The sequence below is a fragment of the Macrotis lagotis genome, chromosome X (assembly GCF_037893015.1).
Source record: "Macrotis lagotis isolate mMagLag1 chromosome X, bilby.v1.9.chrom.fasta, whole genome shotgun sequence".
In the NCBI taxonomy this organism is placed as follows: Eukaryota; Metazoa; Chordata; class Mammalia; order Peramelemorphia; family Peramelidae; genus Macrotis; species Macrotis lagotis.
In genome coordinates this window covers 693,071,062-693,083,635 of record NC_133666.1, presented here as the reverse complement: position 1 = coordinate 693,083,635, position 12,574 = coordinate 693,071,062, and the positions used below count along the sequence as shown (strand labels likewise).

At 44.8% G+C, this 12,574-nt stretch overlaps 1 protein-coding gene across 2 annotated transcripts in view; it reads left to right on the top strand.

Moving 5' to 3' along the window:
- Positions 1-11,148, top strand: part of PRR14L (proline rich 14 like) — a 52,208-nt gene extending 41,060 nt beyond the window's left edge. For both annotated transcript variants that reach the window (XM_074206412.1, XM_074206413.1), the window contains 5 exons: positions 3,290-3,364; positions 4,162-4,330; positions 5,215-5,321; positions 6,814-6,885; positions 7,626-11,148. In XM_074206412.1, the coding sequence (XP_074062513.1) occupies positions 3,290-3,364; positions 4,162-4,330; positions 5,215-5,321; positions 6,814-6,885; positions 7,626-7,902 (700 nt within the window). In that variant the 3' untranslated portion in view covers positions 7,903-11,148. The remainder of the gene's footprint in view (positions 1-3,289; positions 3,365-4,161; positions 4,331-5,214; positions 5,322-6,813; positions 6,886-7,625) is intronic.
- Positions 11,149-12,574: the final 1,426 nt, after the last annotated feature.

Here is a 12,574-nt window from a genome sequence, read left to right as displayed (position 1 = left end):
AAAGGCCAATGAGAAGTCTTGTCTAAACCCCTTTTTTGTCTTGAAAGGGCTCTTCTCTTTCTGATTTCATTTCCTGGATTCTCTTCACTCTTGAAACTCCCATTTCTTTTTTTTTTTCCATCTTTTTTCCTCTTCCTGCCCAAACTCAACATGAATCGATACCCCTGATAATCTATCAATGAGAGGTGATGATAATAATAGTAAATAAATAATAATGTGACATCCTTTGACCATTTTCATCAGAACTTCATCAGAAAAGATGAAATGATGCTGTGATGCAGTAATAGTAACAGTAAAGCAAAGTACTTTTGTTGTTGCCCTATGCTTCACATATGTGATCTCTACAGTATCACCTTTCTACAGAGATCACAGAACTTCATTACCCAAGCATGATGGAATTTAATTCATGAACCTTTTTAAGCTGGAAAAGAGATTTGAAGGATTCCCTGTATAATATCTGAACTGGGACAGACCTAGAAAGGAGTTGCTCTGCTCTCCCTTTAGAGGACAGCACTTTGTTCCTCTTGGTTGGCAGTAGTCTCATCTATTATGATTTGTTCCTGAAAACTAAGAGAAAGAAAATTTGAATGGTAACTTCTGCTCTCACTGATAATTGGCCTGGCTTTCCACCTTCTAATTCATAAAGAAACGTTGACTGTGGAAGACCAAAAATCCCCTCCTCCATGTCTGCCATTTCCTGGGGACCAGACATTCTAGTAAGCTTTTCTTTTTTAGGTTTTTTTGCAAGGCAAATGGGGTTAGGTGGCTTGCCCAAGGCCACACAGCTAGGTAATTATTAAGTGTCTGAGGCCGGATTTGAACTCAGGTACTCCTGACTCCAGGGCCGGTGCTTTATCACTGCGCCACCTAGCTGCCCCTGAATGTAAGCTTTTCAAGGGCAGAGACTGGTCATTTGTTGTTTTTCTATTGCCAGGGTCTTGCACATGGTAGGCACTTAATTTAACATTTGTTAAAGTTAATTGAAGTTAATTGAATTCTAAGTGAGCTGAGCAGACATTTTCTCAATTAGGACACATTATTATAGATGAATTTTTTTTTTTTAGTTTTTTTCCAAAGCAGTGGGGTTAAGTGACTTGCCCAAGGTCACACAGTTTATTATGGGTCAATTTTAAAACCCCACTACCACCTTCCTAATCCTCTAAAAGTGCTAAGGATCCAAGACTAAATAAATGTCCTTTGTGTTGTAGAGAAAACTCATTCAGGTTTTTGTCTTCTGCTTCTAGAATGTTTTTCTGGGCCTGACAGTTTTGGGGGCTTACCAGGAAAATGGAATTTTAAAAATGAAAATAAAAGCCCAGAAGAAATTTCCAAGATCCTCAGGATTCATTCCTTAAAGATTTTGAGAATGAGGCAATTGGTGATTTAAGAAATTCCAGCTAAGATCCTTGGGTCAAGCCCCTGTGGATTGTGCCCCTTGGATTGGCCCATTTACTGACTCATCCCTCTAGAACAAATCTAGTTGCAGAATGACAGAAGCCCTGCTCTCGATGGGCCTCTGACTTTTCTCATAGCTGCTCTCTTTACACACAAATCATTCAGTTTGTTAGATTCTTGACTAAACCATTGACCAGACTTCTTTTTCTTCCATATAATTTTCTGTCCCAGACAGGCACACTCCACATTTGTCATCTCCGTCTCTCCTTCATCTCTCTCTTGTTTCTCGATTTCTCTGCCTCTTTGAGTCTTAGAATTATGATGTACAAATATTTGGGGGGGGCTGGCAGGGAGGGACAAAGGAAGAAAGAGACTGTTCTGCCACAATGACACCTGTGATGACAAGGAGAGTTTCTTCTTAATTTTTAGATTCTTACAATCATTAAAAGTTCCCATCCTGCCATGTGCTTTTCAAGAAGGTCCCTCAAAGTTCTTTGCCTTCCATTTCTCAACCTCATGTTTTTACAGACTTTAGAAAGACTTTAACTAATTAATAGACACCCACTAGGGGATTTGATGCCTTCCCTAAGGAGGGCTTGTGAATACACATAGTCTCAATCTTTTAACCCAATTGGTATGGGTAGCTTTGGGCAACCAAGACTTCTGTTAATCATAATATACATGTGTCTCATGTTGTTACATTTTCAAAACCTCCTTTGAGCCTTGACATCCCCTTGTGAGATGGGATGAGCAGATAGAATCACATTTGAAAGATGTGATCAGGGTTAAAAAAAAAAAGGAACATAGAAGAAAAGTTGCCTTACCCATGATACCACAGTTTACTTCTGCAAATGATAGACTGTCCACATTAGTGATGGACCTGACATCAAATGGCCTTAAAATTTTGTGTGGACAAAGACTTTTCATGCCTTTTTTTGTCAATGCCTGGTATTTTTCCCACATTTAGATGAGAGAAATTATTTAGAGCAGCCAGACTCAAGAGATGTACCCAACCTAAAGCCACCCAGGGAAGAGAAGCAAAGGCAGAACTGGGACTAGAAGGCCAAGGCCAAGCACCTTCACATAGCACTACCTGAATTGCCAGCAGGGATAATTCCAGCTTACCATGAGGGACTTTAGTTTACAGAGAACTTTCCTCATAACACTTATGAGGGTACCTCAATAATCAAAGCAGTATTCTGGAGGTCATCAAAATTGGAATTTTGTCCAGGAACAATAATGGACTCAGTCTCCTGGGATAGCTTCAAGGCCTTCCCAGCTTCAAGAGCGGAGTTGGTGTGGGGGTCAAAAGAGCCACCTATCAGAAAGGTACTAGGCCTGTTGGCAGTTGCTGTCCCACTCCTGTTCCACAGATTCCTGCTTCAGAGACTGTCCTCTGCCATCCACAAGGCAGATGAGAAAATCCCATGTACAAGAGCAGCTTGGACTGCCCGTGGAGTGTTCCCTATGTCCGCACTTCATCTTTGCACAGATTTTCTTTGAGTCACAGTTTAATAAGATGTTCTCTGTTAGAAACAATGAATGGTTGAAGTCTACCTCCCCACCCCTCACACTCACACTCGTCTCACCACTCCCTTCCCTTTTCTGGCATCCTAAGGTCTTCTTTCTTCTTAAGATCTAAGGAAGGGTCATGACCAACCTCCCCAAGTTCCTGAGAATACCCAGCAGATGGATGCATTCTTGACTGGGAGGTTATGGTGGGTTTGCTGGGTTTCTTCTCCTTTTTTGTTGTTGCTTTTTTAAGATGCCTCAGACTTTTTTCTTCTTAGGAATTCTAAATTAGGATGGGTTTCTAAAACCACCCTAGGGATTACCTTTTTTTCCTGCTTGTCCATAACCTACTTGCTTTTACGCTTTTTCTCCCTTACCCCAGCCATGCCATCATACCACACGTGCCTCTGTTGGACCAGGAAGCCGCCACTGCTAGGACCAGAGGCAGTCCAGTTAGGTAAGCCTTGTACCATCTGTCCTATATCACCTACTAAGGTGCGGATTGGGAGGGGGAACCCAGTGTGCACTACATGGCCCAGAGGGAAAGAGGCAAATTGAGGATGAATTTGGATGTGAAAAAGCCCCCCTAGGCACTAGGTGGCCCTTTTCACAATACCCATTGATGTGAATGAAGGCTTAGCCCACCCTTCTCAGAGCAGTAATTCTCGTCAGCATAGTTTCTGTCCTTATTACAAAAGATATTTGCAATTCTGCCTCTTCTTTCTCCACCTCCTCTAAAAGGTGCCATGGACATGGACATCATGAAGTTTCTAGGCAGAGGGTGGTCATGGAGAGGGCTCTAGAATTGAGGACAGAGACTTGACTGTGTTCTCTTGGCTCCATCCCTTCCTTACCAAGGACTGAGGACTTTTCCTCCCCACGCCTTACATTTCCTCCTAAAATGGAACTGATCAGACTTGGGCTTCCTGCCTCGCTAACATGAAGAGGAAAGCATTTTGGGGTCCTCTGGAGTTAGTGATAATCTCTGCCTATTTACTTATATACAACTCATAGAAGATTCCTCAGAGATCCAAAATGCCTCCAGGTGTTATCCCTGGAAGTTACTGGGTTAGAACTACAGCACCATTTCATCTTGCCTTCAGTCATGCTTTGAATATCTGGCAGGTTAGACTAGGAGCTGGCAAATTACTTCTTAGCTTAAGGGGCCCTATAAAGAATTTGCTTGTCCCTCGGCTAATGGGACAAAGAAATGATCATCTCTTAACGCTGTCTTCTTTCCTTTCATTCTCTCAGGCCAGGACCTCTATTCTCTCCTTTGGCACCAAAGTCCTGCTTAGCCTTTGAACCAGTGGTCAGTGTGCTCCGGCTTTCAACCTCTGACTTCCAGATTCCTGCTTTTAAAGAGCTTCGGAGGGTCCCCTCTGTGGGTTCCAGTCAGCACAGTAGTGCTACTCAGAAAGAGGTAAATGGGGATGATGCTTTGTTCCTGGTGTTTGAAAAGCACTCCCATGGTGAATTGGTTAGTCTTGTTCAGCCTGACCCCAAGGGTAGAACTAGGAACAATAGGGGAATGTATCAGAGAGAATGTCAGTAAGTGGTCTGCTTCAGCAATTAGCTTTCTAAGTCTTCAGATCAACTCTGGCTCACTTTTTCCTGGGAGTGATGCAGAGGAATATCTTTCCAGAGGTCCCTTTGAGCACCAGAATTCCATAATCTGTGATAACAGCCTTTGCACCCCAAGACTCTCTCTTTACTTTATGTCCCTTGAGCTTCTTCTGGATGTTGCCACTAGTGCTGCCAGTCTGGGGCTTCTTCCGACCAACTCATGAGGATGCCATCTGTCTTGGCATTCCTAGCGACCTCTTGTCTGAGCCTACCATTTGGCAATAGGCCACCCAAATTGTAAAGGTGAATATGCATGTGAGTTCCCTACATCCAGAGCTGCCATCATGGTTTGCTTTCCTGGCCTCCTCCACTTCACAGCATTGCTGTCCCATGACCTCGCCTTTCTCATTCTGACCTCAACCTGACCCTTGTGCTCTTGGACATTCCCAGAATAAGCTGGGATCCCAGGTGGGCAAGAGAGCACAAAACAATGGGAAGTCCATGAAAAATTTTCACATGCCAAGTTTCACAATTGAATCGTGAGATTGTGTTCCAGTCACATAAATGAGGTTTTTGACAGGGCTGATGACAGCCTCTTGAGGAACAAATTGACTTGTCCTAGTAATTCAGAAACCCAGTGAAATAATATCTCAGAATTCCTACAAAGCTGCTTTATTTGTTTCATTGTTGTTTCTTATTTTTTCTTTACTCTGTCCTCTCTGTCCTAATCCTTAAAAATAGATTGAGCCAGAGAAGCGACCAAAAAAAGTCTCACAGATTCGAATCCGGAAAACCATTCCTAAGCCAGACCCTAACCTCACCCCGATGGGACTGCCTCGACCCAAAAGGTGAGTTTTTTCTCTGGAATGAAGAAGTCCCACAACTTGAGAGCAACTAAGATTTTGATTCTTTTTTTTTTAAGAAATATTTTATTCATTTTGAGTTTTACATTTTTTCCCCCTATTCTTGCTTCCCTCCCCTCATCATCCACAGAAGGCAGTCTTTACATTGATCTAAGTTGAATGTGATGAGAGTGAAATCATATCCTTAAGGAAGAAAAGTAAAGTAGAAGAGAGAGCAAAATTACATAATAAGATAATGTTTGTTTGTTTTTTTTTCTAATTTGAAGGTGGTAGTCTTTGTTCAAACTCCACGGCTCTTTCTCTGGATACAGATGGTATTCTCCATTGCAGACAGCCCCAAATTGTCCCTGACTATTGCACTGATGGAATGAGCATGTCCATCAAGGTTAATCATTGCCCCCATGTTGCTGTGAGGGTGGGCAGTGTTCTTTTTGTTCTGCTCACAAGACTTTGATTCTTGACTATAATCAAGAAATTATAGAATTTTAGTTGCCTTTGTGCTACTCTTACTGTGAGTGTAGTTTGGCAAACATTGCCCTTGTGTTTTGACCCATTAGAGGCCCTTCTTCCCTCTTCATTCAAGTCTTTCAGATGGGCCTGCCTTTATATTTTGTTAATAAAGAGAACATAGCTGATCATCTCAAATTGACTGCCCAGGTGTAAACACCTATGTAAACTTATGTAAACCTATGAGCCACAGGTTTGAGAAGAGAACCCTAACCAAGCTGGCCAGCACCTACATTGGACAGTACTGTGACCTTGTCTGCCAGTTGCTCCTGTTTTCCACCTGCCTCTTCCTGTAAGAAGGATCCACTCAAAGTGGCCACTCCTTTAGTCTTCCCATGGAACTCTTGAGTCACCTTCATAATGTTCTAGAGACATACAACTTCACCCCTACTCTGGACTCCTTTGGTGGGGACATGCTCCTTCATTGCCCTATTCAGGGGAACATATATATATATATATATATATATATATATATATATATATATATATATATATATATTTAGGTTGGTGTTTTTTTGTTTTTTTTTTTGCAAGGCAAATGGGGTTAAGTGGCTTGCCCGAGGCCACACAGCTAGGTCATTATTAAGTGTCTGAGACCGGATTTGAACCCAGGTACTCCTGACTCCAGGGCCGGTGCTTTATCCACTGAGCCACCTAGCCTCCCTGGAAATATATTTTCTTTTGAGGGATTGAGTATTCATGAGAGGTTTCCTCATTTACAGGCAGAGAATACTTGATTAAGAGAAGCAATCCTTGGGTTCTAGTCCCAGTTCTGCCTCTTAGACTCCCCGAGCCTCACTGGGCTTCTCTATACTCCTTTGGAAAATGGGAATAACATCACCTGCTCACCTCACCGAATGGTTCAGAGGATTAGATAAACTCCTGCTAATGCAAGAGCTTTGGGAATGGTTCCATCCATGAGTAAACAGAGGAGGAGTGTTCAGGGTGAACACATGTTCTCTTTTTTCAGACTGAAGAAGAAGGAATTCAGTTTGGAAGAAATATACACCAATAAGAATTACAAGTCCCCTCCTGCATCCAGGTATGTCCCACAGGATTAGGGCAATAGCAAGTCAGGCTCTGCCTTCTCTCTACAAGGTCACAGTTTAAGAGCAGAGTAGACTCTGGCTGAATGGGGTCATGGGAAATGCAGAAGCATGGTCCAGAGACCTTGTTCCAATGGGTGCTTCCTAAGGGGTTGGAGCACTTCCAATGAAGGTCAGGGCCAAAGCTCAATGACTCTTCCTAGGACCAAGCTGCTAAGAAATGAAGTCAGTGTAGGTCTTCTCTCTGCAATGTCCCAGATAAAGGGAATAATGATAGTAATAAGTAATAATGATAGCAATAATACTTATGGCAGTTATTAAAAAAAAATATTGACCCCAGTGGGAGTCAGATACTTCAAATTTGTACACATTGGAAAGGCAGATCCCTGCCAGAGGTGGACAACCAAGGTGACCAGATTTGTGCCCAGGTTGTGAAACTAGGAATGAGGGTGGCAGTTGCAAAGAGGCAGGTCTAGGTTTAGTGCCATGCTGGAGGAGCTTTCTGGAAGGAGGATGAGCTACTTGGGGAGGTGGTGAGTTCCTCATTCAGGGTCTTCCCAGGGAGGCTGGAGGACCCCTTGTCAGGGACAATTTAGGGGGATTTCCTGCCTGGGGACAAATCTAAGTAGCCTCCCTTGGCCCCTGCAGATCTTTCTCAGTCACAGTTTCTGGAGGTATAAAAGAGGGGAGCCTCTAATGCAGATCTAATGGCACCATTTGGATCTCTTGGTCCCAGGTGTTTAGAGACCATCTTTGAAGAGCCCAAAGAGAGAAATGGGGCACTCATTTCAGTCAGCCAGCAGAAGAGAAAGCGGGTCCTGGAGTTCCAGGATTTTACTGTCCCCCGGAAGAGGAGGAATCGTGGTAAGATCAAGGCGACAGGCAGCTTTACCAGGGCCAAAAAGGCTGCCCTGCAAAGCCAAGAGCTTGATGCCCTTTTGATTCAGAAGCTAATGGATCTGGAGGCCTTCCTTGCCAAGGAGGGAGAAGAAGAGCCAACATCCAGCTGCTGAGAAGTCATGGCCGTGGAGGAGTTGGGGGACCTTGTGTTAGTCATTCTCTGGAACCTTCTTAGCAAGGGCCTCTTGACTTTTCCTGGTCATTGAAACCACTCAAACCACATGAGTGATCCTTGGTTAACAAGCTCTGTCTAGGTGCAGACATCTTATGTCTGGTCGAGAGGCACTCTCGGCTTTGCTGCTGAGGAAGACCCGCCCACCCTCTCCATCCCCAGGGCTCTGAATGGCCCTCCTTCTGTGATAACACTAGGATTCCCAGGACCACCCACCTCATTTTGCACGTCCCTGTGGACTTTCTCCATTGTTTACAGCGGTGCTAGTCGCAAAAGCGAAATCACCTTGTTCTTGGGATCCCCCAACTCACTGGAGGAGTTGGGGAATGGTTTGTACTGATTATGTTCTTAAATCCTGGGAATGAGTCTGCTTAGAACTGGGTTCTTTGTGTGTGGCCTGCCCTGCCCCCAGCCCTCACCTGGCCTTACCCCACTGGCTTGTGACCTCAGTCACAGGCACCAGAGGAGCCCACAAGGCCCCATTCCAAGTCAGTTGCACTTTTCAATGTTGTGGTGTTCCCTCTTTTTATTATTATCGTTGTTGTCGTTGTCATGTTATTATTATTATTATTATTATTATTATTATTGCTGCATGTTGGGAGCCTTTAAATGTGATTTGGTTTGTATTTTTATTTTGGGACATGTGGAGGAGAAAGGCTATTATCTGTTTTTAGCAAAGACTGTCGCTTTGTGATGTGTCTCTGACACAGCCTCTCCGGGGGCAGCAGGAAGCTATGTCCCCCTCCCTTCCTTTGAGCCGTTCCTTCCCTACGTACTCGGCTGTGCCGCCCACAAAGGAGGGTACCTGCTATGTCGGCGGGGCCGTCTGGCTCTCACCCTCCATGTGAACGGACTGAAGGTCAGAGAGCAGGTTCTTCTCCAGGTAGTTTTTACTATACTAGAATCAGGTGGGATTTTACTGGTTTTTTATGGCCAAAACAATAATGGTGGACAATGATGGACTTAAATCCTGGGGCAGGCTGGGTTCCAAGCCTTACTCTCTAAGCTTCCAAATATGTGAAAAACCATCTGCTCCCATGGAGAGGAGGGGACACTCTCCACTCCTTGCTAGGGAAGCCTCAGGGAAGCCAGCTCTCACCAGCCCCAGGCAAGGTTACCCAGCACTCTGGGTCACTGTGTTTGTGAAAGGTACTTGAAGCCTTGTGGAGGTGGAGAGCGAGTGCTAGTTCATCCTTAGTACTGACGGGACTTTTTGGTCAGAAGGATGCTGTCTTCATTTAGGTGCCCTTCTCATAATCCACTCAGTCTTCTTCCTTCCCTCTCCCCTCTGCATTTGTCGTTCTCATAAGCAGGTCTTCCTATGAAACAGGTGGAGAGAGCTGAGGTTCTTAGTCAGTGGGGTGCTCCCTTTATCCTTCAAACTCATAGCAATTCTTTCCATCTCTGTGGGGTACCTCAAGACCTGTATCCAACAAGCCTCCAGGGGGCCACACGTGAGATTCATATGCCCACTTGGGAGTAACTTGTTAGAATGGGGAAGAGAGGAAGTTGGTCTCTGCAGGTTGACTGTCTACACCAATTTGGGAGAGTGTAAGCTTTTTCCCTTGGAAGCTCCCAGGCTGGATATATAAATCAAAGGCACCCCTACAATCCAATGGGACCAGATCTCCCCCCCCCCCCCCCAGATTGGACCAGTTCAGTTCTGCATACCCCAGGCCTTGGTCTTTCCCTTGTGGACCAGCCAAATTCTAGAGGCTTGTATCATCAGGAGCTGCATGTCATCTTGATACCTCTGCCTAAGATGAGGGTCTCTAGGAGCTGTGCACCACCCTTGAGGAGTTTGGTGTGCCCATTTAAGCCTTATTTCAGATAGCCCCCTACCCAGCTGTCTTGTTCCAGTGGGACCATTCAGTCAGGTAGTTGGTGGTCCAGAAGGCAGCCACTGAAGCAGTGTCTGTGATGATGTGATTGGAGATGTCATTTCAGCTAGAGCTGGAGCATAGCCAGAAGTGGGACTTGTGAGGACCAGATGAAGAGGGATTGGAGTTGGGGTAGCTCTGGCAACACTGGAGAGAGAAGGGATCCAGGGGCCCTCTGCATATTTCTCAGTCATCTGATTGCCCCTATCTTCCAGGTTCCCTCTGCCCAGCCTCCCCCCCCCCCCCACACACACACACACTCTAATTGTTGAAAGGGGCTAGAAAGGCATCTACCTGGAGACCTTTCCCATCCCCTCTGAGGATGTAGTCAGGCTTGGAATCACCCACAAGAAGTCAGTGGATCTTGGGTGCAGGCAGCACCCTAGTCACCCCTGTCTTCATGTCTCCAGGCTTTGAAGTGGCACCTCTGGCCCCTAGGATCCCCTGTTTGGGCTGGGGGAGAAAACTCAGGTCTGAGCAGGCTTTTCATGGCTGGCTTTCCCCTCCTTTCCTTCTCCACGCTGTCTTCCCCCCCTCTTTTCAATCTCCTTTCTCTGTTGGTGTGAAAGTACCTCATTCAAGCCGATCATGTCTGTGTTGTCTTACTGGGGGGGGGGGTGCAGTGAAGAGACATGTAGCATTTGCCTTATTCAGAGCCCAATGAGCTCAGAAACTCATGCTGTGAATCCCAAAACATGATCCCCCCCACACACCTCCCCAGCTGTGAAGATCATGACACTTGGTCATCCCTTTGCCTGAAGGGTGTGCCCGAGCTGGAGCCGACTGAGAGAACGGGCACATCTGTTCTTTGGGTCGCCTGCCTGCTCCACCCACCAGGTGTTCAGCTGCAGCCAGTCCTAGGTTGGACATGGGTTCTGGAGCCTCCCTCTCAATTTCCAGGCAAAGCTTTGATCTTCTTTCATTAAAAACTCTAAATATTAAGATCAACCTTTAGGCAATGATGCTTTTCTCTGGACACTTCAAGACAGAGGAAAGATAGTTGTTTTATTTTTTTTTCCTTTAATGCCTGTGGGAAAATATTTTAAGTTTTCTTCTGGTGTCTGTGAAAGGACCTAGGATGTACCACGTTGTAGGTGGCTTTATCCAAAGCATTACAAAAACTTGGCAGAAGTGTCCTTTCCTGTGTACCTTCTAGGATGGGACCTACCCTGCCAAGAGAATTGAACTCCTTCTGTCCAATCACTGGACCACTTGGAGGAGGCTTCAGCTGACGGAAATCAGAGTTTAATGTTCCATTGAGCCACAAACCCAGCCCCCAAAAGTTTTCTGGATTTCCTGGTGGGTGGGGTGGGGTGGGGTGGGGGCAGGGTGAGGGTGGGCACAGGGTGGGGGAGAGATGGTGTCTCATGGGCCCAGCACAGGCTGATGGTCCAAAGCATTTTCATAAGCCACCTTCTGGTGCTGACTTCTGGGTGACATGTTTCAGCATCTCTGGTGCTGGACAAGGCCAGTACCTGCCTGAATAAAGTGTTTCTATCTTATGAGAAATAGTTCAGTGAAATTTGTACATTTTTGGTAATATTGGCATCAGTCATACCCCTTGCAGTTTCATTTCTGTTGGGTAGTTTGTGACTCTGAAATTCCCACTGTTACATGTATTAATTTATGAAAATAAAAAAAAAATTTTTTTGAAAAAATTTCAAAAATAATCTCAGTCCATGTGATTCTTTCCTGTGGCCACAGCAGTAAAGGGAGTAAAATATGACTGGGGGAAGGAAAGAAATTTTTTAACCATAAGACTTTCAATCTGCACATTGCAGTGAACACTGCCTGGTGGGTTTTTCAACTGTTGGGCACTCACTGTGTTGCTTTGGATGGTCATTGATTGAATTTTGTGAAACCTCCCTCTGGGCCTGGGGTGGGAGGCCCTTTCTTTCTCAGTGGTGACATTGCTTCAACTTTGCTTCTTCACATATTGCTCAGTTATTCAGAACAAATCTGATGAGTAGGTTGGGTGAATGAGCCAGACAACAGTCTGTGCCCTGTCTACCAGCTTTCTTAATAAGTTGTACCTCAATTGCCTTATCTTAATGATGCTTAGATTCTATTGTTCCATATATGTGCAGTGTGGCTTCCCACAATCCAAGGTGAGGTCTTGAGATCAGGGATTATGTATTTTTGTATCAGCAATATGCTTGATACTTAGAAAGTTTAATGAATACATGTTCCTGGGGCAGCTAGGTGGTGCAGTGGATAGAGAAATGGCCCTGGAGTCAGGAGAACCTGAGTTCAAATGTGGCCTCAGATACTTAATAATTGCCTGGCTGTGTGGCCTTGGGCAAGCCACTTAACTCCATTGCCTTAAATAAAGTTTTTTTAAAAAATAAATACATGTACCTTCTTTTCCTTCTTACCTTCCTTCCTCCCCTCCTTCCTTCCCTCCTTCCTTCCCTCCTTCCTTCCCTCCTTCCTTCCCTTCTAGCCCAGTGCTTGGTACACTATTGACAGTTAATGAATGCTTCTTAATTTGATTAGTAACTGATCTGGAAGGGACCCCAGAAGCCCATCTAGGCCATGGCTACTTATAAGAGGAGAAGAGGTAAGCACAAAATAAACAATTTACTAATCACTTAATGATGTGTTACACATTATGTGAAGTATTAGAGATTCAAAAGAACAGAAAAAATATGGTTCCTGCGCTCCAGGAACTTCAATTCTGTTGGGGAAGTATGCCACTGCATCCTTCCAATGAAGACTTTGACCAGAAGTCAT